General features: G+C 37.5%; 1 protein-coding gene across 30 annotated transcripts in view; it reads left to right on the top strand.

Annotated features, from left to right (window-relative positions):
• The first annotated feature begins 5,736 nt into the window (after window positions 1-5,736).
• C2CD5 (C2 calcium dependent domain containing 5) overlaps window positions 5,737-27,430 on the top strand; it is a 69,536-nt gene continuing 47,842 nt past the window's right edge. For 11 of the 30 annotated variants that reach the window (XM_076342906.1, XM_076342926.1, XM_076342944.1 and 8 more), the window contains exons 1-10: window positions 5,910-5,927; window positions 6,054-6,169; window positions 10,217-10,303; window positions 12,299-12,470; window positions 14,769-14,864; window positions 15,404-15,559; window positions 18,010-18,208; window positions 20,822-20,973; window positions 23,855-24,049; window positions 26,447-26,532. In XM_076342906.1, coding sequence (XP_076199021.1) covers window positions 5,924-5,927; window positions 6,054-6,169; window positions 10,217-10,303; window positions 12,299-12,470; window positions 14,769-14,864; window positions 15,404-15,559; window positions 18,010-18,208; window positions 20,822-20,973; window positions 23,855-24,049; window positions 26,447-26,532 — 1,263 coding nt within the window. In that variant the 5' untranslated portion in view covers window positions 5,910-5,923. Of the gene's footprint in view, window positions 5,818-5,909; window positions 5,928-6,053; window positions 6,170-10,216; window positions 10,304-12,298; window positions 12,471-14,768; window positions 14,865-15,403; window positions 15,560-18,009; window positions 18,209-19,710; window positions 19,836-20,821; window positions 20,974-23,854; window positions 24,050-26,446; window positions 26,533-27,430 lie in introns of those variants that run through there. The other 19 variants (XM_076343020.1, XM_076343102.1, XM_076343055.1 and 16 more) reach the window with 5 other exon arrangements.

A 27,430-nucleotide genomic window follows, 5' to 3' on the forward strand; every position in this document is an offset into this window, starting at 1 on the left:
AAAGTCTCCTCAGCAAAACTGAGCCCATAAGATCCTCCCCAAGTAATTGAGAGTCGAAATGAACTTTTTGGCTCAAGTACTAGGTAGCCACCATTTATTGACTGCCGTCACAGCCTCTTTCTGCAGCTGATGCCAGGCTCACTCTCCACCTGTTCCGTGTGTATGAACAGGGAGGGAGGGAGCTGCCCTAGCAGCGAGGTGACAATAATGGAAGACTGCAGCCTGCCCACAGTCACCTTCCTGCTGCATGTAGTGCACATCTTTGCAAGGCCATGGGCCTTTTCTTTCTTGTTCTCACTCATAGGTCAGCAAAAAATGCAGACTCAGTGACGGAAATAGAGATTCTAAGTGCTCCCAATGACTTATGATTACAGGCAATTAAAAAAATGCCTATCTCTGGTAACTTGCTCAATGATAACTCACATTTCCATTAGTCACGTCTACGTATTTCCAGTTTTAATTTGTCCTGTTCAGACTTCCATCCTTTCCTTATCACTGCTGCTGTATTAGAGACCCTTATGGTAGCAAGCATTTGTTCATGCAGACAGTAATAGACATTAATACCGCTCTTAATCTTCTGTTTAAACAGGCTAACCACAGTGCAGTGAGCTCCTCCAGTGTAAATCAGAAGCCTCAGTGATGAAACCCTACTCCCCCCAGGAGTTCATAATAAAACTCATCTCTTCATTTCAGTGAGAGTTTCATCTTACTGATTTTACTGAGACAGGATTTCACTCCCTATCTTTTAACCTAATGAGAGGGATTAGGGGTTGCAATGCCACATCAAATACGTACAGGCAATAATAAATAGTAGCGATCAGGATTTTGCCCCGTTTAAATCCTTGTAGTGGGCACACAGCATAGCACATGTAGTCAGAGCAGAAGTAGTTTGTTGGGTTTTTTTTCTGGGATGCAGGGATCCTTTACTAAAGACATATATATGTATCACTCCGGATATAGGACCCCTCTGAGCATTATTAAAACTATTTTTTGATTGGTGTCCTGTAGATTTCAGCCAGATACCGCTTTGAAAAATGTAGTTTTACAAAGAAATACTGGGATTTTCCCCGAAACCGAAAACTGGCACTGTAGAGTTTTCTTTGTTGATAAGAGTTGACAGAGACTCCTGTTTCAAAGACTACTTATCACAGCAACTGCAGTAGAAATAGAGCCAGTATCTTCTGTGAATGCTAATAAGCAAAAGCAGATATAAAGTCACTTTGGTGTGTTTCAACAAACTAAAAAACAAAAAAACTTCTTCATTCATTTTTGTTCAAATCAGCTCAATGCAATATAATCAAAAAGCACTTTTCCCCATGGTTAAGACATAGCCCACCACATGATTCTATGATCTCAGTTGACGTTGTAACCTGAGGAAAGGCTAGGCCACCACCTTCTAAGCTGTATCTTGAAGAAGACTAGTAAGCTAATATAATTGAAACCTACCCTGAAGTTTGGTAGCAGGTCAGCAGATTGAAGTTATGGGGAAAACCTTTTCTTTGGAGTATCAATTTCTAAACTAAGGGTTCAACACGCATGTCTATCACAAAGGAAATCTCTCTGTTGGAAATCCAAGCATATGCTGAGCTAGCAGTTAAGCAGAAAACAAAAACAAAATCCTGTCATACTTACAACAACTGGAAAAGAAGGGATACATGGATCTTCACACTTAAGATGGTAGAATCTCCCATAGTTTCCCCACACAAAACTCTCCTATTTTTATGACACTCATTGCTCCACACAAGATGCCTTTAATATTGTAATTAGCAATATTCTTGGTTTGTATAGTTGGGTTACAATGCCATTTAATTCCTGACAATACCTGCTCAAATACGATAATACTGTTCTTTAAGCATATCACACTTGCCATCTTGCTGAAACACAACTTCTATTGTCACGACCTGCTAAAACGCCACTTCTAAGCAAAAGGGAAAAAACTCAGCAAGAAACAAAGTGGGTACTAAAGTGCAAAGTCAGATATCTCATCTTTTTTTCTTATGATGAAAATACATCTCTTAATATTTTTTGTGGACTTGTGGCATGCATATTACTGAGAAAGTACATATTATAGTTTTAGTTTCAAGTATATCCATTACATTGAACATCATTTGCCTAAGCAGAGGGAAATCTAATGTTATTTTAGATGCCTCAAATAGTTTATATATTCTAGGGCTTTGACTAAACTTGCAGCTGAGTCCCCTCTACCTTTCCCTTTCCGGAAGTCCCTGCTGGCCCTAGAAAACTGGAATACTATTGGCATGAAACGTGTTTAAGTAACATGCTAATTTATGGAAAGACAGGTCTCATTCTGCCAGTATAGAAAGTCCTCAGCCCTAAGACAGGTATAATACACCAAGCAGGTTTCTTAATGCATTAAATTGTATCTAATTTATCTTCCAAGTATCTAAGAATCAGATTTGAACTGGTTCTCCAAAACAGGTGTTTTTCTTGTTTCTACTCCTTTGACTACTAAAATCTTCCATTGAAAAGCTGGATCCTTCGACAGAAATTTTTTGAGAAAGAAATATGCGTTGCATTAATCCCTGTATTTCATAATCCCAGAGAGAGGGAGACAACACTGGGCAACACTGGTAAAGCTTCCCTGGAACTTTATTTCCTGTTTGAGATGCTACACTTTAAGGAAAAAATGTGGCCTGTTCAGAGAGTCTTCAGGAGAAATTAAAAAGAATGTTCAGAGGCATGAAAAAATGAATGATGAAGAAAGAATGGGAAAATCAAAGTTACTTACTTCAAACAAGTCAATTAAAAAATAGGAAGAGTTAGATGGCAAGTCCATTAAAAAAATCCATAAAAAACTTTGCATGAATAAAGGGAACAATTCTTCCTTCTCTCTCATAATGTAAGAGATAGGAGTCCACAACTGAAATCAGTTTGTAAGTTCAAAATAAAAAGGAGAGAAATTTTCCCAAAGCAGGTGGTTAACCTGTGGATCCTATTGGCCCCAGGTGCTATAAATTAAACAACAAAAAAGATTACCTAAAAGAGCATATACCAATTATTACCAGTCTAATCCAGTAAGAGTCTTCTAATATTTCTGAAGGGATAATCTGTTCTCTAGGTTCAGTGGATAAGACAAGAATAGATTTGTATTTCATCACACCCCCCCCCCCCCAAGTTTTAACTTCAGAAAATCTGTTTTAAAAATTTGAGAATAAGCAGCATTGAGGTGGATTGTCTGTAAAGATTAGAGAGGTCTTTAAGAGTCAGGAGTGTTGCAGGTTTACAAGAACCTGCCTGGAAGAGCTTACCGTGTTAGATGTTCTCTTGATTCCGTTTCAGCAAGCATCTGGTACAATAATGCTTGAATTGTTTAAGGATCGTCCCAAATTGTAGCTATTTCATTTAACGAGGCAGTACATTTAGCCAGGTATTCACTGTATTAACTGGCCATTAGTCAGGCAAATTGTCCAATCTTCGGTGAACAACACAGAGCTCGAGTTTTGTTTAGTGTGTTCAGTGACTAAAGAGGGGTTTAGGAAGACCCTGGCATCACAAATGTATTCGGTAGAGCCACCTACCCATCTCTAAAGAGACAGAACTAAACTACGTTTGTGTCCTTTTGCTTATAATATACAAGGCAGTTTCAATCTTTTGTTCAATGTGCTAGAACTGCACATTGGAATGTCCTTTTCCAAAGTAATTTTTTTCAAGGATTCATGTCCTTATAAGCTGACAAAAATTTTCTACATATCACAAGACATGCCGTAAAATCGCAGTAACCATGCAGTGTTTCCTAATAATTGTTGCATTGTAATTTAGCTAGCAGAAGCAGCAAAGAAATAGGTGTTTTGCCAGAAAAAAGGAACATATGACAAAGTTTACTTTGGCGTTGTTTTTACTTGTTTGTAGTCAAGAACTTATTTTACACTCCATAAATCTTGGGCTACAAAGCAGTACACCAGTTAATGAAGGCCAAACAATGCTGTATCTAACAAGGGCAACACAATGTTTTTCTGTAGTCCCATCTTCTGCTGGTAGTTTTCTATTCTAACAGGGAAGTTAAGACACAGGAATGGCTATGTTAGTAAGTAAAGTAGTGGATCAGTGGCCCATCTTTAGGGTGAAACGGTGCTGAGGACCTAGCACCCACACCATATGCAATTCAGGGGGTTTAATTCCATGCTAGCTTTAATTTGCTGCCACAGCCTGAATGCCCGTGAACAGCTAGAACGTATTTGGTGTATTGCTAGCTTGTGCTTTTCAGTTCAGTCTTATCCAAATGAAATATCAGTTCATATGCTCTGTAACTGCTCGATTATGTGAGCCAAAACAACATTTAAGCAGGCGAGATCAGGAGATTCCATTCAAAAAGAACATTTCTGGTCTAAACTAAAACCCTAACATTAGCAGCGTGTTTTCTGGTTTTGATTCCGTTCTTGGGTCTTTTCTCTTTACTGCTATCCTGCCTTGGGAGCAGTCTCATTGAAGTACCCCACTCAGACAAGGATGGATGAGCAAGAAACATGCATCTAGCCTGTTTGTAATTTACTCAGATATGATGAATACTGACAACAGTATGAATTGTTCCAAAGATATAACTTGAAAACAAGCTAAAGAGAGGAAGCGCTGTATGAGTGAGACTAAATGCAGCTAGCTGGAGGACAGACAGCCAAAGATCTTCTATATGTTAATTTGCTATGCAACGCACTACTGTGTTTCGTTCATACGGTTTGTGTTTGCAGTATCACATTCCAGCCCATAACAGTATTCAGTCTTTTTGTAAGATTAGAAAGAGGGGAAAATAATCCAACCAGATCTACTATTTGGCTCAACATCTGGAGACTGCTTAATCAAAACACAAGGGTTCTTTGATATTCCTGTTCACGACTACGCCAGCAGTACCACTCATGACCCACAGATTTTCATGCAACCTGGTTTCATACTCCCAGACTCCCACCCGTAGGCACACACCCGACGTAACTCCTGGCCAGTCCTGCTCCTTTGGCTTCCCCCAAGCTTCCACGGCGCCATTTCCTAAACAAAGAGCTTTTCAGGCATCAAGAAGTCAAAACCTGGCTACAAGAACCATATAAAATCCTATTTCTGATAACTAAATTCCATTTAATCTAGTCATAATCCCTCAAATACTGCAAATACTTGTATTTAATTAAGAAAAAAAAAGTCAGACCCATGGGGTTTGGTTTAAGTCCTTGAAAGGACTCTCCCACTGGACCCTCAAGACCGAGACTGGATCGACTCCTTCCTCGCGGAAGGCTGGATGCAGAGCAGGCCCGAGCCATCGGAGGCACTGGCAGGGCTCTCCCTGCGGGCCGCGCCGGCCGGCCGGCAGCCCCCGGGACAGAGCCTCCACGGCGGCCAGGGACGCTGAGCAGCCCAGCCCGAGGGCTGGGCGCGCCTAGCGCGACACCCGGCCCCCGCAGAGCCGCAAACACAAGGCTGGACGGGGGAAGAGGCGCGGCGCCGTTCCGGCCCGGCTGCGAAGGGGCTGGAGGCGGCTCCGGCCCAGCCCAGCCCGTCCCGCCGCTGCCCCGGGCCGCCCGCGGCCTGCGCCGCAGCCCCCGGCATCGATGACTCGGTGCTCAAGCACCCTGACTTCCCTTGGAAGCACTGCCGCATCGCTAGCGCGGAGCCCATCGAGGAGTCGGCGTTCGACTTCCAGTGGAGTCTCCATGCCCGCGGCGCCATCTTGGCGCGGTGGGCGGAGCGGTACCGGCAGGGGCGAGCTGCGCGGCGGGGCGCCCCGGGGCCTTGCCGCCGGCGGGCGGGGGCGGAGGACCGCCCGCTGCCCTGCCGCTCCCCACACCCGTTCTGTCGGCCGCCTGCGGCGGTGACCCAGTAAGTAGCGCATGCGCCCAACTGCCGTTCCCTCCTCGCCGGGTTGCGTCACGGCGCGCGTGCCCCGCGGCCGTTGCGGCGCTGGGTCTGGGCAGCGGCGCCGGGCATGGGTAGGCAGCCGCAGACCGTTGCTCGCCCTGGCGCATGCGCGCCCGCTCCCCCCCGCCCCCCCCCCCCCCTCCCGTCCCTGTGCCGTGCCGCTCCATGGGACGCGCGCTGTTGTTTTCTCCCTGCAGCCGGGGGGAGGCGGAGGAGGAGGAAGATGCCGGGGAAGCTGAAGGTCAAAATCGTGGCAGGGCGCCATTTGCCGGTGATGGACCGCGCCAGTGACCTGACGGACGCCTTTGTGGAGGTTTGTGGGAGGAGGAGGGCGGCTCCGCCGGTTCGCGCCTCGGGCCCGCGCACCTGCCGCCGGGCCCGCGCGGCCGAGGCACCTGCCGGCCCCCGCCGCGGCGCCCTCGCCGCGCGGGACGCCCCCCGCTGGCCGCCCGCGCTGCGGTGCCGGGTGCCGCCGCGGTCACGTACGCTGCCGCGGAGGGCTGCCCGGGAGGCTGCCGGCCGCGGCTCCCCTCAGCAGTCCCGCCCTGGGACGCGTTTCGTGCCTCCGGGCTCGGCCGCAGAGCTCTTCTGTTGGCGGCACCCTTCTGCGCGGGGAGGGTGGGCCAGCCCCGGCCGGGGCCAGGTGGGCGAGCATGCTCCGCAAAGGGGCTGCAGAAATGGCCAGGAGCGCCCCGAGCCGGTGTCCGCAGGGATGTTTTAAAAGCAGTTTCTGGTTTACCCTTGGGTGTCATTCTTAGCTCACAGCCACGTAGAATTTGAATGGTGTTTTAGAAATATTCAGCCTCTCTTGGCTAAAGGTTGTTAATGAACGGCTCTTGTTGATACCGCAGCCAAATGGAATCCGTTTCAGGATTCGATAGATGCGTTGGAAGCAGGATGGAGAAGTAGTAAAAGCGTGTTTAAGTCATTTGAATTTTTTTAACATATGAAGTGCAGAGTGGTTGTATGGGCTTTACTTTGAAGGCCATTGTTCATATTTCTGTTAAAAGTATTTGAAATACTAAAATATTTTTAAGAGGATTTTTATTGGACAAATATTTAATATTGTTTGCATGTTTAAATCACTTTATTGCACCAAAAGTACCTAACCTCAACCTTCGTTACAATCGTATAGTTAACAGGCAATATATAAGGCGTTTCTCAGGAAGGGATTGTAAAATAAGTTGACGAGATCCTTCTGTTTTATGATTCATTATTTCCAGCATGAATAACACGGAACATTTCAGAAACATTCCGTAGATTCAGGAAGCATACTCTGAGAAAAGCAAAGAGGTGTTTAAAAATGGAATGCTATGTAAATGCATGCTTGTACCACAAATAGTAATTGAGGTTGGCACAATACTGGAATTAAGGTAGGACGACAGAATGTCTTAAAAGTTTGATGATGATAATAATATCAAAATAGATTTTGGTATACAAGTCCTGATTCGGTTTGGTGCTTAAAAATTTGGTTGATGTTAGACACTAAGCGCATTGCTTAGTGGGACAGTAAATTGGTAATAAAGTGAAAATGTATTTCTCCTGCACTTTTCAATGGAGCTGAAATAGTACACAGTTCTGTTTTATTACGTGAATGACAGTCATTTGATATTTCAGTGTTTGGTTTCAGATGTTTCATCAGTTTTTAATTTATAAACGTTTCTCTTGTAATTTTAAATTTGATTAGTAGGCAGCCTGCAACAACTTGATGCGTGCTACTAGGAGACAGGGAAAACAGGAATAGGAAATACAGTTCTCTGATGAGTTTCATTTGGCCTATTTTTATGCTGCCTTGAGGAGAAACGGCTCTCCTCTCCTGTTAGTCACTTGTTCCCAACCCTGCTCCATCTGTGCCAGCCCTACTGTCTGTGTAGCAAAATTGATTTGGAAATTCATCTGGTTAAAGGCTAGCTTAGCAAAAAAGGAAAATAAAATTTTTCAGAAAGATCAATTTGCTTAGCTGGGTTAATGTGCAGTTTCATGAATGTCTTGGCACAAATAAGGCTAAAGAAATAGGTAGACGGGGCCTTGCTTTCAGCGCTGTTACTTGGAAAGACTGTGGGAACTACCCTTTCCACATATGGAGTAGGCAAGCAGCAGGTGAGATTTATGTCAAAATAAATTGAGCTTGAAACTATTGTTTTATTTTTCAGTGTAAGGTTGCTGCAAACCTTTACAAAACATTTTCACTTAAATAAAAATGAAAAGCTGAAGTAATGTTAAGGTACTAGTTGATTACTAGCCTTTAATTTCCTTGTTAAATTTTCTAATATAAATCTAGAATTAGAAAAGAAAATGAGGAAAGACTTTAGAGCTCTTACTTGGCTCAGGTTATGCATAACTTGGACTTTGCCAGCATGTGTGATGGGGAGCAAATTAGCACAATTTCTTCTGTAATTGTACTTCTAAATTTGTATAGCAGACAGCAGTGTAGTGCTTGATTATCTCTACTAGCTTTAATGAACTAGCTTGACTACTGGAGAAGTTCAGTTATAGCTGCGGGGGGCTCCAAGGGAGCTAATTTACTCCCTAGATAACATGTAAAAATAGGTTGGGTGGAGCTCTGGGCTGTTGTGTCTTGGCAGCTTCTGGTATGTATATAAGGTAGCTCAGTTAAAACTAGTGTCAGTATCATTTTATTATACTGCTTTGTGTGATGAATACACATTCTAAGTAGCAGTGCTGTTAGTTTTCTGTGTACACATAGGCTGCATCCATGTTTTGATAGCTAGAAGATTTTTCACACTAAGGTTGCTTAGTCCTGTGTTTTCATACCACTCTGGCTTTTAACTTTAAAGCTTTCTTTGAAGTACCTTCTTTTCGAAAAGCACTACTGTTCATAGAATCAAACAGGGGGCCGCACCATCTTTTTATTTGTTTCTTTGGTCGCAAATGCTGTACAGAGTTCTGTTGATCAAGGTACGTATGGTTACATATACAGAGCTCAGTGTGAACTTTTTGTCCAGTTCTGCAGTGCTGTAGGCTTTTTAAATGCACTGGGTGTACTTAAGAAAGTGCAGAATCTCTTTAGAGTTGGGGTATGCACCTATGCAAAATAATCACCATATTACTGAAACATATAAAGTGTTTATTTAATACTTTCTTGAGCAGAAGTGTTTAAAAAACTGCTATACAGTTTTCAAAAGCTAAGCCTAAATTTAGTCTCCAAAATCCGTTTAGACTTTTAAAAAGAAAACGGCATTCAAAAACCACAACTGTCTTTGACTGCAGCATTTCTTTTATATCAGCATGCTGATTATTTTCTTAAGAATCTTGAATGAGTTCAAAAACATATCTTTGGGTATTTGTAACTACCATCAGATAGTTGGTCTGAGTTGAAGTACTAATTATTTTGAGAGGCAACATGGCAACATTCAGAGAACTACAAGTGTTTGTAAACTGTTTAGAATGAAAGCTGCAGTGAAATAAAGGCTCTTGCATTGTGCAGCGTGGTTTCTTGATGTGTGGAGCATCACAGAAATTCAGGTTCACTTTTTAAAAAAAAACAAATAAAAACAACGACTGGGGTCATCCTAAAATAGACTCCTATGGAGACCAAATGGAGATTCCTGAAATAGGTTATTATGTGGTTGAAGGTGCATTAATCAATAGAAGTATGGAGAATATGTAATCTTCAGTAACTGGAGGTTACAGGGATATATATAGAGATATGTACGTAGATACGTAGTCCCTCTAACCTTTTTGCCTGTATGCTTTCTGGAATTTTCTATATTTTAAGAAAGGAATAGAAACTGATCAGGTGCTTCCTCCTTGCTGCTCTGAATTTACTGATATGTGTCCAGCATATCGAGATTGCAGTTAACAGAGACGATTTCAGTTATTTTCTGGTGTGTATCTGGGGAGATTTCTTAAATTTAAGAAATAATTTTACCAATGTTACCATTTTATTTCTGTATTTCTTTTATAAATTGTCAATAAAGCTGATTTAGAAACCCTAGAGAGAACTGTAATAGGACATAAACTATGAATATTTAGATAGAATACTTTTGCTTATAGTATTTCTAAACAGAAGGCAAAAGAGAGTGTACCAAGTGACTTTGAATAGCCAATATAAGCAATATTTTTACCTCTCAAGTGATTGAGGAGGAAAAAAACATGATTTTAATAGTGGGAGGGAGAGATTTATTGTAAGTCAGCAAGACTTTTCCACCAATATGTGGAAAGTATTTACTGATACATGTGAGTCAATTAAAAAGCCACTCTCACTGAAAAGGATTTGTTGATATTTGTTGATATTGTTGAAATTTGTATTTGAAATTATTTGCATGTGTAGATTTAATGAGTTTCTAAATTTATTTATAAATATTTAGTATTAATAATGGAATGCTTGTATTTTTAGGTGAAATTTGGAAATACAACATTTAAGACAGATGTGTATCCCAAATCACTTAATCCTCAGTGGAATTCTGAGTGGTTCAAATTTGAAGTAAGTATTTTTTAAGAGCTTGCCTGCATCTATATAGACACTCTGGTTTAGATGCCCTTAATGAAATAATTTCATTTCAGGCAGAAAATGAGTTTTGAGGAGTGAAGTGTATTTCTGTTTAAATACACAGAAAGCCTTTTCAGCAAACCTGTCTACAGTTAGACCTTGTTTGCTAAAGGTGTCTCATTGGCTTTTTAGGACTGTTTGTAAAGATAAAAGCTTGCCAGATTGGATCCAACTCAGATGTTATTCTGGGTAATAATAAAAAAGACAAGACAGAGGTAAAAGTGGGGGGAAAATAGCGTTATGGATTAGGCTTTCAGATATCAGTACGGGTATGCTTGTGGGTTTTTTTTAAAGGGGTAATTTTGAGTAAGGAGAGTTAATTGGGATTTGAAATATTACTTTGGGTTGCAAAAATAATGCACTTGATAAAGAAGAAAATGGAAAATTCCTATGAGAAAATTACAAAATAAAGACCTTGGACAAAAATTATTGGACACTGTCTTTTCCCATTTCCTTATGTAATAATGAGGGCACTCAGCATTTCCCTGTAATTGCTTGTTGCTTTCCATGATCTGATTCGTTGATGTCCTTTGACATTACACCCTGAACAAGTGTTTACATATTCTTTTTTTTTGTTACTGCATTTTTTTATTACTTAAAAAAGTAATGGTCCTTTGACATTACACCCTGAACAAGTGTTTACATATTCTTTTTTTTTGTTACTGCATTTTTTTTATTACTTAAAAAAAAAGTGATGGTATTTAGAATAAAGTAATTGTTAAAACATTTGAATATATAGTACTGGTTCATTTATAGTGTTCTAAGATAATATCACAGTATAAGCATAGCTGTAAATATATGTACATGTAAAGAGTGATGTAATAGCTGGTAATGTTAGAAATATTTTAAGAGTAAATATAAAATAGTAAGCTTAGGCAGATTATTGATCAACACGGAACGCTTGATTAAGAGCATCTCTTAATCAGCAATCCATGTTGATTAAGAAAGTAGTCCTGTGGTATTCAAATTCAATCAGTTTTCTTTTTTTATCTTTCAGTTCCTGGGGTCATTTTTTGGGGGAGGGGAAAGAGCTGATCTGTGTGGAGGGTTAGCTCTGTTCATACAGAAAGAGGTTTTTTTGACAATAACAGAAGTCTCAAAATTCTGTCTTTTTGCATGGAAAAATGGATTTGGGAAAGCAAAGAGCCAAACAGCAACATTGAAAAGAAGAAAAAAAAAAAAAGAATTCCATATTTCAAAGAGTGGAAAAGCACTAACCGCTTAAGACATTGTGTGTGTATGTGTGTGTAGTTTGATCTTTTTGCAAGACTACGCGTTACAATTCTGCAAACACTTACGTGAGTCATCCAATTGCCTTTGGCAAACCTGATTCTTGGTTTGTGACGTTCAACACAAAAAGTTGTAGAATGTCTATCTTTGTATGTCCTAAAAAATAGTTGAGGTATCTGCAGATGGATTGTTGCATTTATTTAGGAAAGTGCATGTCTGAAATTACTGAATTTTTACAATGGATTGTATAAAATGTCTTCTTTTAAGCCACTGACCAGTTTGGAAGGGTGAGAGCACCAATAATCATAACTTCAGAGTATAATAGTTCTCTGAGATGCTTTATCTTAAATTTTCTTTTTTTTTAAATGAAAAGTATGTGTTGTGGAGATGGGTAGACTACCCATCTAGGGACTGTGACTTAAATCATGTGGAATTTAAAAATGTGTAGTCACTGTAATCTTGCTTTTCTGTTCTTCTCCCAGCGATAACTCTAGTTCCAGGATCTTGCCAGTCTGTGAAGGGTAAACTCAAATTAAGGGAATGCGTTGTTTAGATACAGGAAATGGAAATTACAGATTTATCAGTGTCAGGTCACTGTACATAACTAACTATCCTCTTTTTTGCATTTGTTTTTCAGCAGCATTTCCCTGCGTTGTTTTTTTTTAAATACTCAGATTCCATGTTAATATTTGTTTCTAGGTAGATGACGAAGAGCTACAAGACGAGCCTCTCCAAATCACAGTTCTTGATCATGATACCTACAGTGCTAATGATGCCATTGGCAAAGTGTACATAGATATTGATCCTTTGCTCTATAGTGAAGCAGCTACAGTTATTTCAGGATGGTTTCCTATTTATGATACCATTCATGGTAAGATTTGCTAATTTAAAAGTAAAAAAATGTTTGAGATGTAATCTGCTTCTTACAATCTTCATTTCTGTAAGCCGTCTTCAGAAATTTGTAATAATTTTAGCCTTGAGAGCTGGAAAGCTACTTTTCTGGTGCTTTTATCCTTATTTCTGGCATGATAAAATTTCTGGCGTGGTAGTACAGACTAGTGCTTCGCAGAATGGCTTTCATAGAACTTGTGACAAGTGGAAGAAATCTTCACACGGTATTTAAAATAGTTACTGCAAAATTCAGATTAAAAGAAAAGACCCAAACATACTTTTCCAATTACCATGTGTTTACTAAAAGAATATACTTTTGCTGAAGTCACTTGGGGTGTGCCTTCCTGGGGTGCTGGATGAAGTTCACTTGAGATGGAGGGACAGGATGTGATGTTATCTTCAACATAAAGTACAGGATGAAATTCCTTTTCCCTGCAGAAAGTACTCTCAGTGCTAGGTAGATTTCATCAGAATGTCTTCAAGGTATGAGAAAATGAAGTTAATCATATTTTTGCCCTTGATTTTAATGAAACACAGCTTTTGTCCGAGAAAGTCAAGGTCTGTCTACAGCAGTTAGCTTGCTCCTTGAATACCTTATTGCAGAACATCTATGTGGTTGTCGTTATCACCCTTGTTCATTACCCAGTGTGAGTTAAATGACCTAACTATGTTAAAAGCTAATTATAAATCATTGTTGGGAAATAATTAATGGTATTTACTGGATGATCATCATAGCTGATGCAAAGTATTTTTTACATTTAAAACAGTTATATTGAAGAGGGTTTTTTTGAGAAATATTGCATGTATTTTTCTTCTTATCCTTTGATTCTATTCACATTTTCATATTGTACATTTTCTTTTGAAGTTAAATTAGGTGAACACTTGTCTCAGGATGTGTACAACTTGTATGTCAGAGAATTAGATTTCTCTGTATTTTTCTAGATCTGTTAGTATTTCACAGCTTTTTTTCTATTTAAGTAAAATTAGAATTCTTATATTTTCATGCTCATAGCAGTAGATTCTAGTTATCTTGATCCTTGGCAAACAGTAATTGATGCCTCCTTAAAAAAATAATCAATATAATGTTTATAAATTTTTATTAAAAAAAAATTTTTGCACCTTAACATGATTATTTGTGAAAATATATGAACCTGACACACTTCCTCTTATAGTAACTGAAGGCTTCTTTCTATTGGCATTTTGGGAGATAGATCTAGGTGACTTTATTGCAATAATGTCAGAGTCAATCTGTGAATCTAATGCTTTTGTTTGAGTGTCATATATTTATGTGATGAAGGCTTCTGAAGACACTAGAGATCAGACTCATCAAGAAGTTTAGTCCTCAATATGTCAGAACCTATAATAGGTGAAATGATTTTGTTACTGGGTGGGGAACAAGAAGAAAAAGCTCAGAATAGAGAAGTAGAAAAATCAAAAAGGAATGGCTGTGTGTTGAGGAAATATTCCATTATTAATAAGGTTTAATTGCGGCCAAAAATATGCTTTATCTAAAAAGTCAGTAAGACCTTATTTTTAATATATTTCTTCTCATAATCAAAGTATTTTACATACACTTACTGTGCCACTTTGTGGTTCTAGAAAGAACCATAAATTTTCTCACTGGATTGAGCTTCAGAGGGTAGCTTTACTGTGATTTTGAAACCATTTCAGGGAGGAAATGTAAAAGCTTTTTGGTGTTGGTCAGAGCTTTTTGTTGTGAACAGGACTCCAGTTTCAAGGCATCTGCACTCAAAGTTGGTACTTCGGACCTTTTGTGCTAAGGATGTCTTGGGACAGTCACGGTACTTAGATATTGATTTTATACCATTCCTGTATTGATGGTACAGGGCGAAGGAGCAGAGAGAGCACTTGCTCACTGCAGCAGAGGCCACTGCAGTATCAGGAGGCTGATGGCTTCTCTTCTCCCAGTTCCTTCTTTCTTCTAAAGTTCTGTTCGGTGCAGCAGGTATTTGAGGACTGTTGCTTGCATAGCTTTAGCCTCAAAGGCTGGACAGAACTAGAACCTTCTTCTGAGAAGGAGTCTCTGCATCAGACTTGAGAGGCAAGGAAATGTCTTCCTGCTCCTCTGGCACAGGCTAGAATTGACACATGAACCGCCAGTTGAACTGAGCGGTTCTAGCAGGGTTATAGTACATTCTTTGCAGAAAAACTAACTCATTGGTAATAGAAAGTGCATTAATTACTAGTAATAGGGAATATTTAATAGGGCTAGTTTTGTATTTGTTTCTGATACAGCTTCTAATTTTTTTTTTGATAGGTATACGTGGGGAGATCAATGTCGTTGTGAAAGTAGATCTCTTCAATGATTTAAACAGATTTAGGCAGTCATCCTGTGGAGTCAAGTTTTTTTGCAGTAAGTAGAGGAAAAAAGTTTATTTGAACAAAAAACTCCCCCGCCCCCCTTCTTTTCTTTCTTTACCTATTCTGTCAGTTTCCCTTCTTTCACCAGCTCATTGCATAAGCCCAGTGGTGATTACGTTGAAGCAAATGCAGAAAATTGTTTAGTTTTCTTTTTTTATAAAATAAATTTTTACTGTTCATATTTCAAAACAATGTAACTGATTTTTTTCCCCTTATCTTTCTTAAGTTGCATTTCAGTGCATGTGCATACGCACGTTGTGTTACTTTGGGTGCACATCCTGTTAAAGAGGCACAAAGTGAAAAGGTTTCATAATGGTACGTGTTGTAACTGATACACTGGACAGTTATCTTATCAGTTCCAGAGTCTCCCAGAACAAAACTGCTTAGAGTATGTCCACATTTTAACAGAAAATTATGTGGATTACTTTATGGAATCGTTCACATCACTTTTTACGTGTAATTTTATGTTTTTCTTGGAATTCTTGGCTCATAGACTCATGCCTTACATCTTTTATATATTTTTTTTAACAGCTACATCTATTCCTAAGTGTTACCGAGCAGTAATAATTCATGGATTTGTGGAAGAACTTGTAGTTAATGAAGACCCAGAATACCAGTGGATAGACCGAATTCGTACACCAAGGGCATCGAATGAGGCTAGACAAAGACTTATTTCACTCATGTCAGGTATTAAACATGTAGGCTGTAATGGTTATTGCTACTTTTAAAAATATTCACTATTTAAATAAGTGACTTGCTTAAGACAACATTGTATGTGATTTTTTGGTATTAATTATGTTTATTTTTTCAGTTCACAGTGTCTTCTGTTTCTGAAGGTTCTGTTGTCCTAACTGATGGCCAGTATGGCTGACTGTTTCCCTCTCCCTCTCCCCCCCCCCCCGGTGAGGCCATGCTGCTGTCTAATTTGTTGATTGTTTTTAGCAAGGTCTTAGAAACCTGTGGAACTCTCTTGAAGATGTTCTTAACCCATATGAGGAGTATTACTAGAATTTGGCCTCAAACAATTAAAATAATAAACTATTCCACCGTCTTCGAACTACTTTCAAGTATGTGAACAAATATACACCATCTCAGATACAGTGTGTATTAATACTTACCTGACTCATCCCATGTTTTCAGTCAAGATTGGTTCATTGTTTCTCAAGCATACTTCTGTATTGCCTTGCATCGATTCTGCAGGACGTATCTGCAGTTCCTGGAGAGACCAGTGATTAGAGTCAGTTGATGTCTCCACAGCACCACAGTATGAAGTATCTTCACAGATTTTTTTTTTTTTTTTTATTTTATTACTGATGCTTATGAACAGCAGTTGTGAACCAAGATCCTCCTGTTTCAGTGCCAATAGAACAGAACAAAAAAACCCCTACTCGGGAGTACTTGCACACTAAGACAAGAGACAACCAATTGATAGAGGTGGAGAATATTGAAGGTGTAACGAATACAAAGAAATAATGAAAAATAGCCACTAGAATGATAGGTAGTGGTTTCAGTTCTCTAATGGGCTCTTAATGTTGTCAGGTTTCTTGTAGAATCAGCTGTGTTTTAAGGAAGATAGTAAAAGAAAAAGTGAGTTGGGTTTTGCCAGCGTGTATGGAAATCTTTAGTAAGTGGGGCAACAAAGAGATCGTGGAGATGTTACTCAGTATCTTCACTTAGGAGAGCCAGCACGTTTTGAGGAAAAATATGAAAAAACAATATGGTCATAACTGACATGAATTCACTTTTTATGAGGTTTTAAATGTAGCTCCCATGGTATGTCAGTTTACAGGATTACCATTTGCATATCTCTTGCCTTGCATAAATGGTAAAAGTGGATAAAGTAGCACATGTGGAAGTATTCTGCTAGATTTCATTAATATTTTTATTCATAGCAGTGGTTAAGAGGAAAAAAAACAAAAGACCTCATAGCAATACTGTTCCATGTCACATAATATAATGCATCACATTGCAGTCATTGTTACTGGTGGCCACACCTAAAGAATCCTGAAGAAATCTGTAACTTCTGAGAATGATCCGGGCCGTTTCACAGTTCTCCGTCATATTATGTGTTGTATATGTAAAAAAGAATTCAGTCTCAACCTTGGCTTGAATGCAATCCATAGCAATTTTCACTTGGCTAGAAACTTTCGTACTCTACCTTATTCTTAGAGATTTTTTCAAGACCAGCGCATGCATAATTTCAGCCTCTGTTAAGAAGTTTACAGTAGGAACCTCTTCTGGTAATGTTAAAACCAAGCTTCTAGAAAGCAGTAGTGATCATTTCATTCCACTTGATTTCTTAACATCATTGACATTGGGACTGTTAGGCTATTGTCTGTGATGGTGAGGCTTTTTCAGTTTGTTAACAGAGGATTTTGGAAATCTTTAATTTTTATCCAAAGATAGATGATATTTTGCACCTAGTATTACCAAGGCTATCTAGCTACACGGATCAATGAACTTTTTTTTTTAAACATCTTGCTAAATGAGCATCTATGCCAGACCATTGTCCTATAGTTACAGTCTTTCAGTCTGTGTGTGCAGCTAATAGAGGAGAAGTGGCAGTCTTTTGTTTGCAGTGAGAGTGTGGCATATTTGGTATTGTGTTTTGTTTATTTGGTGTTACATTTTGTAGATGAGGCTGCATATTAAACGCTATTAATTTAAAAAGAGCAAAAAGAATGAATTACATTGAAATATGGTTAAATAAGTTTGTAAAAAAAAAAAAAAAAAAAGATGCCTATCCACATGTATTTCAAAGATGTTGCATTGTTCTGAACTGTGTGAAGGGTATTTAAAACTTGTGTGTGTTCTAGCACGTCTTGACCATCTCTTTCTCTAAATAAGTAAAAAAGGGAAAAACTAATGAAAATAAAAATTGGAGAAAAACATTTCTGAAATAACATGTTGCAATCAGAGCAGATTTGGAGAAAAAAGGGAAAAGCTGTGCAAATCATGAACATCACACTATGTTATAGGAGGCAGAGATTGTGACCAGCTGCTTGGCATAATTATGTAAGATTGGATCTATTACCTGTTTTACTGACTTGGAAATTTCAAAAGCACAGGCCAAAGACCACAAAAGAGAATAGGTGAAGTTCACTGCAATTATGAGCTCTCTACCTTTTGTTTTGTAGGTGAATTGCAAAGGAAGATTGGCTTGAAGGTGCTTGAAATGAGGGGAAATGCTGTTGTTGGTTATTTGCAGTGTTTTGATTTGGAGGGAGAGTCTGGACTGGTAGTACGAGCCATAGGAACAGCCTGCACGTTGGACAAATTAAGTAACACATCAGCATTTTTACCTGCATGTAGCTCACCATCCAAAGAAATGAAGGAGTAAGTATGAATTAATAATTTGTAGGGAAACAAGTCTCATCTCTCTTGTTTTCATACTCATTCAGTTTTACATAACCAGTGTGATTTCTTTTTTTTTCCCCAGAAATTTTTTTTTTTGTAGTTTTATTTGTCTGCAACTCAGTCTATATTCCACAATTTTGAAATGTTTTAGGTTGGATTACTTATGTTCTTTCTTTAGAAGCTGAAGTGGTAAATCTTAATATGACTTTTTTGAATTTATATAGCAACGGTATTACGTATCCCTGGGTTGTGATCCACCAGTTTCCTAACTAATAATTAGTTCTGCCTTGACTCTGTGTTTGTACAATAAATGGTTTTGTGAGGGCTTCTTATGATACACCTTCTGTTCAAGATTTTCCCAGTTCAGTAAAATCAGGTTTGAGTGTTTATGCTGAGCATATAAGAAAAGATAAATTTTGAATTTGGACAGTTCCGTCAGTGATTTAGAGAATGACCCTGAAGTAGTCTCATCTTTTCTTGTGTGCTTTGCTTTTTACTGTTGCAAAACAAGTAGGGCTATTGCAAAACAGGTAGGGTTACAGTGTACTTGTAAAGAAAACTTTTTATGATGAGAGGTAGAATTTCTTGATCTTTCTTATATCTACTGCAGCACCAAACACAGTTTGAATGCAATTTTTTAATGTGTATACAAATTAATAGAAAAATACTTGCAGTTGTCTTCAAATTGTTACTACTTTGTTGCTTGGATAAATTAGTTATTTTCTGTTTGGTAGAGCAATCCAATTTCTGGAAGGAAAAAACAGCACCAAAAAGTATACTACTTATGCTGTGTTTTCAGAGGTGTTATTTGAATTAGCCATTTTCATTAACTTGAACTGTTGTGTCATTACAATAGTAATTAGGCATTTTTGTCGTGCGGGCATCAGTATGCTCTTACTTCTCAAAATTACTGGTTTCTATTTCAAATCATAGCTTGTTTTAACGTCTTAATTTTAAAAATTTGCCATCAAAGAGCTTCTGGATGGCAATGTAAAATAACAGTGGTGATTTAAAAAAAAAAAAAAAAAAGGTGGACCTGGTAACTACCAACTTAAAAAGCATTCATAAATAAATGAGTAGCTTTCACTCTGGAGCAAAATGTGGAAATTCCACCCCCCAAATAATCCACGTTCAGCTTGGTGGTGGATATTGTCAGAATCATTGTCCCATCAGTCAAAAAAACGGGAACGTTTCTCAAAGCCAGCACAATCAACTAATACTTCTTATTATTGGCTTTACTAACTTGATGCCCTGTTGCCAAAGAATCAATTACACATTTACAAGCTAGTGGTTAAGCTGTTCCTTTCTCTCTTTTTATTTCATCTGGACTCTTGCATGCGAGGAATTAAAATTCTTAGAGTCTGCTTAAAGTAAGAGATCTCCTCTAGCTAAACTTCCCTGAAATAATTAATAACATAACTTTGCAACCTGTTTGTATGTATTGTTTTCTTTTCTTCCACCTTGGCTGCAAATTCTCTCAGGTCTCCGCTGGTTCATCCGCCAAGCCATGGATGCCGCTCGACTCACAACAGCCCAATTCACACTGCTACTGGCTCACGACTTACTCAGAACTTCTCTGTGTCTGTTCCCACTCTCATCTACACTGGTACGAGACTGCTCAGACTCAAGAGCTGGGGAGAGGCAGGCCACAGGCACAGTGGTCGCAAAGTGCAGGCAGGCAGGCAGTGTAGGCAGGTACCACCCATCTTTTCTCCCTCATTTTCTCATGGAGACACCTTCTATTGTCAGTGAAGAACTACTCTGTGTGCAGCTGCTGAAACAAAGGCAATAGTTCCTTGAAAATGCGTCAGAGTCTCTTCCACAAAGCCACACTCTTCATTTCTTTTTAACATGCTTACTTTCCAAGAAATTAAGTAAAAATAAGTTGATGTATCTGAGGAACATTCGCTATTTTACAGTCATTGGAGGAAATCATGTTTTGATTGGAGTTCATAATTGCTTTCAAGCATAATTCAAATACGGTATTTAGGTTTTAAAATGGTTATAGGAAGGGTATGTGCCATTTGTGGAAGAGATGGTTTTGGAGAGCAGGTAAGTCAATCTGTGCATAAGTGAACTGTTTGTCAATATAGTTGTTCCCATAAAGATGCTCCTCTTTGCTCTGTTTTTAGCTGTGGCATGCTGCTGATGCTATAGGATAAGGAAACATTTTTTTTTCCCTCCCCTTAAAATGCATATGTGTGTATATACATAAATGTATGAATATGTATAAACACAAATATAATTTGAAATCATTTTTTCTTTATTAAACTAACTCAAAGCATTGTGTATTTGACCAGATTTTTAAGCCATAAACTGTTTTCAGTTTTTTCTTTTGCATATATATAATTTTTTGTCACATCTCATGCCTTTCATTTGGCTTAATTGTTATATTGTAGATATCAGCATCTATCTGTAGAATGCTGAATGGGTAAAACAGCATTTCTTTGCCTCTGGCCTCATCCCCAGTCTCGCACCTAAGGAATAGCTGCTGGCCCTGCCCCAGTCCCATCCTGGTGTTTGGATCATGCTGCTGTCAGCCAGGTCCTTTGGCACAGGATTACTGAATATGTTTCCACCTTCTTCTGGCAGGATTCCCTTCAATGAAGATCCCAATCCCAATACTCATTCATCAGGACCCTCCACCCCTCTGAAAAACCAAACCTATTCCTTTTCACCTTCCAAGTCCTACAGTCGACAGTCCTCTTCTTCTGACACAGATTTGAGTTTGACACCCAAAACTGGTAAGGCGCTTCCACCCACTTTTTGTTTAATTTGTGTTTCTCTTTTTGTATTTTCATTCAACCCCTTTTTGCTTTTTGGCATTTAAGTTATCAAAATGATGTGGAAATTGGAGACTTCAGATAGCCCACCTCAAGCCTGACAGGATTTCTGTAGGGCGAAAATTTAAATCCTGCCTATATTTCCACTATTCTGGATAACATTAAAATGACATTTGTAACACAACTGTATTCAAGTAGAAATAAAACATCTCAGAGCATTAAGGGAGTCCTAAGTAATTGCCTTTTTCTTATTTCCTCCATTTCATATTACAAATCATGGAAGTACATTTCTCACCACAATATGTTAAGGACAGTGTTACTAAAACTGTGTAGTCTTCAAGCCTAATGCATTATGCTATAAATATATTGTATACATTTCTCTGTGATTTTTTAACTCCTTTTTGCAAATGTGATACTAGAAATATAGCAGCTGCTGTCTTTTTATTCTCCTTGGTATATGAAAATGGCTTGACATACACAGTATACTTTTTGAAAGTAACTTAAGCTACACTCCAGCCATGTTCAAAAGGCATTTTTCTTTCTCCATGGGTCTATCATTTCTTCAATTTGTTTCCTCCCTCCTTATTTTTTAATCTGTGGTTAGAATCATGTCAGTAATAATGTCAGCACAACTCAAAGAATTATTGCCTGTTTACTGTCCATTATGTGACCAATGCCCTGAGTTTTGCTGCTGTAGGGCAAAATATTTTGCAGAATTGTTTATAGAAGTTTGGTTGCTTTTTAAATGGTGTTTTAAATTGTGGTATTTGAAGCTCAGAACATTCTTGTCTCCATCTAGTCTAGACAATTTTTAAGCATTTTAAAGTAGTTGATTCAGCTTTACTTGATAGCACCCCTTTCAAGAATTTTTCCAAGCAGATAAGTTAAATGTTGCATTAAAATGCAGTTATATTAAATATTTTATCCATTTTATTCCCTAGATATCTGTCAAAAAATGTTCCCAATTAGGAAGCTGTCTTTCTTAGTACTATTTTCTCTGTCCTGTTTTTAAAAAAACAAACAAATAAAAGCACACTTTTTTTTTGTCCTTTTGTGTAAATGATAACTCTTTTGTGGGTAACCTATGGTGGTCACTTGTTTAAAGGACCTATAAATATAACTGGATGCTTATTATATAGGAGAACCACAAATTAATGTGTTTGGTTTACTGAGTATTTGAAAACTTGTTTCTTTTGATCAGATTTTCTGTGGTAAGGATCATGTCGTGTAAAGGATTTAAATGTAATGTTGATGGTCATCTTTATAGATGTAAATGTTCTGAATTTCTGAAGGTGGTAACTCACTGTGAATTTGTCAAGGTTTTAAAGCAGCAATCTTGTATCACTCCTGGTAATGTTAGGTAGTTGGATGGGCCCTCTCATCTTTAGTCGGTTCATTCAGAACTGAAACAGATTGTGTAATTGGTACCTCTTGTTTTTAGGGATTTTTCAAGTATATAAAGATACTTTTTAGCTATCTTTTTAGTATTAAAGCTAACAGTGGGCATACTTTTGCTTACTGGCACCGTCTTTTCAGCAGCTCTTAACCCTGCTACTGAAGCTTGTCTTAAGAGGATTTGCTGGTTGCATTTAAAAATTCTGTATCTTGGTGTTACATGCTAGATTTTGAATCTTAATAGCTTAAAAGGACAGTATCTCTTGAGTCATTTTACCATTTACCAAAAATTTGATGATGTGCAGAAGATACTTCCATAACATACTAAATTCAGTGTGTTGTTCTTAACAATTCACTGTATATGTTTAGACCTCTGTTTTCATTTCCTAAGACTAAGTCGGAGTATTTCAGTGTGAAAGTTGGTGATGTTAGTGTTTTTTTAAAAAAAAAAAGCAAACATCTCATGTGACACGTTAAACATTATCAAATTTGAGATACCCATTACTCAGATTGGCTGATGTGAAAAATGAAGTATTTTCTGATGTTTCTGCAGTAGATTGTATTCCTCTTTATTTCTCAGTCAGGTAGCTAGTGTGTTCACGTGTTTGAGATGGAGACTAAGCTGGAAGAAGAGTGCAGATACCACAATTTCACGATATGAATAACTAAATAGAGGAGATTGACACTTGGATCTGCTTAAACATCTAGTTTTCAGTAGCTCCAAATCAGGAGAATATTACCTTAATGTCTTTTATAAAGTACAATTGTGATTGTGTTATCCATTCTGGTCTATATCTGGTCTAAATATGAGGGGAAATTACTCTGTGCCGAGAAAGCTTGTTTTGGTTTGAAGTTAGACTTCTATGAATAGTGATATATTTTATGCGACTGCAAACTAACAGAATATCAGGCTGACAAAAAGCATGACATTTTAATTAGGTAATACATTTTGATGTGACATAGTATATGTTTGGAGGAAATGGAGAAGGTGGGAACTCCTTTTCTTTGTCGGAACTTAGGATTCTACAAGATTTATGACTAAAAATCATAGAACAAATCCATGACTTCTCTGGAAAATAACTTTTTATACCTAAATAATGAAAGTAATCAGATTAAGTGTGTGAGAAGACTGTTATTTAGCCTTTACTCCATAGTATTTGTTATCAAATTTTGTATAAAATTTAAAATAAATGTTAGATTATCATGGCTTTTAAAAAATTAATTTCAAAATACAGTTAATCAGGTCATGATTTTTGAGAACATGCTTCTCATTCACATTGTGGAGCTGTATTGTCATTCCGTTTCTTTGTATGTTGAGAAATAATTTAGCAATAAGTGCTGGTTCATTTGGAGAAAAAAAAAAATGCTTCATTTTGATTTCTTCCGTCTGTTTCTTTAGTCATCTTCTGAATCTACATCTCTCTGTCTCTATTACTTTCCTCCACAGCACCTTCCCCACAGGGACCTAGGATTTTCCTGTTTCCCAGCTCCCCTACACTCTCTTGTGATTCCCCACATCTTAAAAAGTCCTGTCTCCTCCTCTTGGGGTCTAGCCTTAACCCTCTACACTCTAGCCATGTCAGCCCAGTTGTTCTGAGGAAAAGTGTTTCTTTCACTGAAGAGCTGCTTCTGGCTGCTTCTGGTAGGATCAATCTATTATGGCCTTTTAAACAAACTTTTAAGAAAATGTTGTTGTTATTTGATACGGGGGCATTTAACACACAGCCTTCTATAACCCTATGTTTTTGTTCAATTAGCCTCTGAAAACTGCTGGCTACATGACTATTCATACCATCTCCTGTCTGCTTCAGAAGCTTGAAACAGCTTCAGAACTTCTTATAGGATTTGAAACATATGTAGTTTATGCTACAGAACGCTCTCCTTTTCCCTCACAAAATTTCCTTTGGTAACTGGACTAAAATAATTTACTTTTTTTTTAATCCCCCTTATTCCCTTCACTTTGTTGTTCCTATATTTTGCATGGAACAAGCACTTGCTCATTAAGACATACATAATTTATTGAAATAATGGCTATCAGATGACTAGCAACTCCGCTCTTTAAATTAATCTTTTAAACAAAGCCCGTACAAACTTTTTATTTGTACTGCCTCCTTTTCCATTTCACTGACATGCATTATTTTCATGGATTTAAATTAAATAGTTGATACTACTGCTTTTTTCTGTAGAAACTGTTTTGATAAGTTTGTATTTTTTGAGTTTGTTTCATGTCCAGTATTTATGCTATGTTTGTCTGTATTTAATATTGTATAGTCCCTGACAATGATGTTTAGACTCAATGCCAAATAGTAAAAGCAATTTAATCTTGTTCAATGGGACTATACAGATACTAATCTTTTTGTTTCCTTATCCAAGAACAGCTAAAAATATTTGTTAAAAATTGTAGTATTTTTATATATAATTATATGGTAATGATAGCTTAGCAATTTTTGGAAATACTAGGAATGAATTAACGTACAACATTAAGTCCGGTATTATTTCCAGATCTCCCAGTCTTTGGTTAAAACAAATAACTGCACTTCAATGTATATGTACAATCTCATTCATGTTTATTAGATGCTTGATCAGAAGAAAAAGGAAACTAGCAAGGAATTGTTAATTCTATAAAAGAAAATCTTGGCTTCATTCGTAACTGTTTGCACTGTAGTGTTTGTATTTCATCTTGCTCCTGACGCTTCTTTTTGTTCTTTATCCTGTGCTTTCCTATACAACTTAGGTTTTTATTTTTGCTTTGTCAAGTTAGCACTGATGGTTTTTAGATACAAGAAATAGCAATGATAGTATGGTTTTAGGCATGAAATATTACCAAGAAAATCTGATTCACCAGCATTGTGTTTGCTTTAGGAAAAACACAATCTTGGTATGTGTTTATTTTTTACTTTTGTGATTTCTAACCATAGAGCAAATAACTTACTGTCATACATATAACCTGCATCTCGACACACTCGGTTAAGAGTACAGTTGCTTGATAACAGATAATTGAATAGCAAAGGTATTTGTGTATCTAATAAGCTTTCCATCGCTTCAGAAAAGCTCTTATATTGGGGGGTAGGGGTGGGAGTAAGATACATGAAAGAAGGAAAGAGAGAATTACCCATATTATGCAAAATTGGAGTTTCTTATTTTCATTTACAGATAATCTGCAGGTTATATGTGTGCAAATACAGTAATCAAATAAGTGTGGTTATTTTAAATGCTGAGCAGTAGTCCTTAGCTTATCTGAATGAATCAGGTGAGTGAATATTTCATTGCATAGGTATTAAAGTAAATAAAAATAATTGGTAATTTTTTTCAGAGTTTATATTTCAAATCTAAGGATGTGCATTGCCTTTGCAATTTTCTTTTTAGTCCCAATCATGCATTATATAGCTACTGCTGTAATTATGTGTACAGTCTCCTCTCAGTGGTTAGGAAAGGTGATTTAGTTACTCTGAAACTCTCAGCCAGATTTTTTTTTTTTTTTTTTTTTAACTGATAATGATAGTACAGAGAAATACTTTACTATAGAGTAATGTGGCAGAGAGGCATTGTTCAACAGTGTGGAATTAATGGTGACTTTGCAGCCCTTTTTGGTAAGGGCTGGAAATCTGACTATTTAGAAACTTTCTGTGAAAAGCAGAGAAGGTAGATATATATTGAAATCATAGACAAAACTCCCAATAGTAACAAGTAAAAAAAAAAAAGGTTTATGTCATAGGAAAGAATTGCAAGCCCAGGTCTTAAACTCTTTGTATTTTGAAGTTTTTTTTAATTCAGGTTGACAGCAGAAAAAGATCTTGGATCATGAGGTTTTTGTCCAAATGCTAAAAAACCCACTGCTATCATGTGAAAACCAAACCCAAAAAACAACCCCCCCAAACCCAAATTAAACTGATGCTCAGCGTTTTTTTTTTCTGAAAATTAAAATTATGGGGATAATTTGACTGTTTTCAATGACTATTTTATATATTTTTAAATCAAAGTTTGATTACAAGTTATAATATATGTTTCTTTGACTGTCATTTGTGCTGATACTCTTCAGGAATGGGCAGTGGGAGTGCTGGAAAAGAAGGGGGGCCATTTAAAACTCTTTTAAGACAACAGACTCAGTCAGCTCTGGAACAAAGGGTAAGGCACTCTGTACTTATATTTCTGATCTACTAAAGTGAAAATTTAGCTTGTAGTAAGTTAAATGTTTCCTGTTACTTTCTGTTTAAAAATATGTGTAATTTTTAGGTCTGAAAACTTACTAGAAATGTTGAACATTTAATAGCGTTTTTATGCACAAATTATTTAATTTTTAATATATTACTAAACCATTAAGAAAAGAGTGGAGGAAGTAACTGTAACGTGCACAGCACTCAAGTGATTACAGTTGGTGTTACAAGAAACAGTTATAGCAAAAATTACTGCTGTTTAGTCTCTGTAAGTTAGTGATGCATGTGTAAATTTAATACTTTACCATCATGTATTTAGTTATGTTTTTACAGAAGCCAAATGCAGAAACATTGGAATAGCTTTAAACAAGGTGAAAATCCCATTTATAATTGCGAAAACTTTCAGTTTTGAAAAATAGATTTGGTGCATAATTTAGCCTTCGTTCTACTACATGAAATGGTGTGCATGTAGCCTTTAAAAAATGGTAACTTACACAAACCTAAACCACTTCCCAAGCAATAAAAGGGCTTTATAGATTTACAGGTTTTTTAAGAACCTCTGTAGGACTAAAAATGCCATCTGTTATTATGCTGAATAGGCTGTATAATAAAAATAATGTTTTTAATTCTTTGTTTAAATTTTGGAATGAGTCCTTGCAACTTTTTTTCTACAGATTATATACTGCTTTTGTCAAAATGTTATTAGTGAGGTGTCTTGAAGGAAGAAATGTGTTTTCCTATTCAGAAATAAATTCTAGCTTAATTACAATTTCTGACTACCTGAACTACTTACGTAGAACCATATACGTTTGTTGAAAATAAAATCAGCTATATCTGTGAAATATAAGTGAATAGCTACTATTTTGAGT

This window comes from Aptenodytes patagonicus, chromosome 1 (assembly GCF_965638725.1).
Source record: "Aptenodytes patagonicus chromosome 1, bAptPat1.pri.cur, whole genome shotgun sequence".
In the NCBI taxonomy this organism is placed as follows: Eukaryota; Metazoa; Chordata; class Aves; order Sphenisciformes; family Spheniscidae; genus Aptenodytes; species Aptenodytes patagonicus.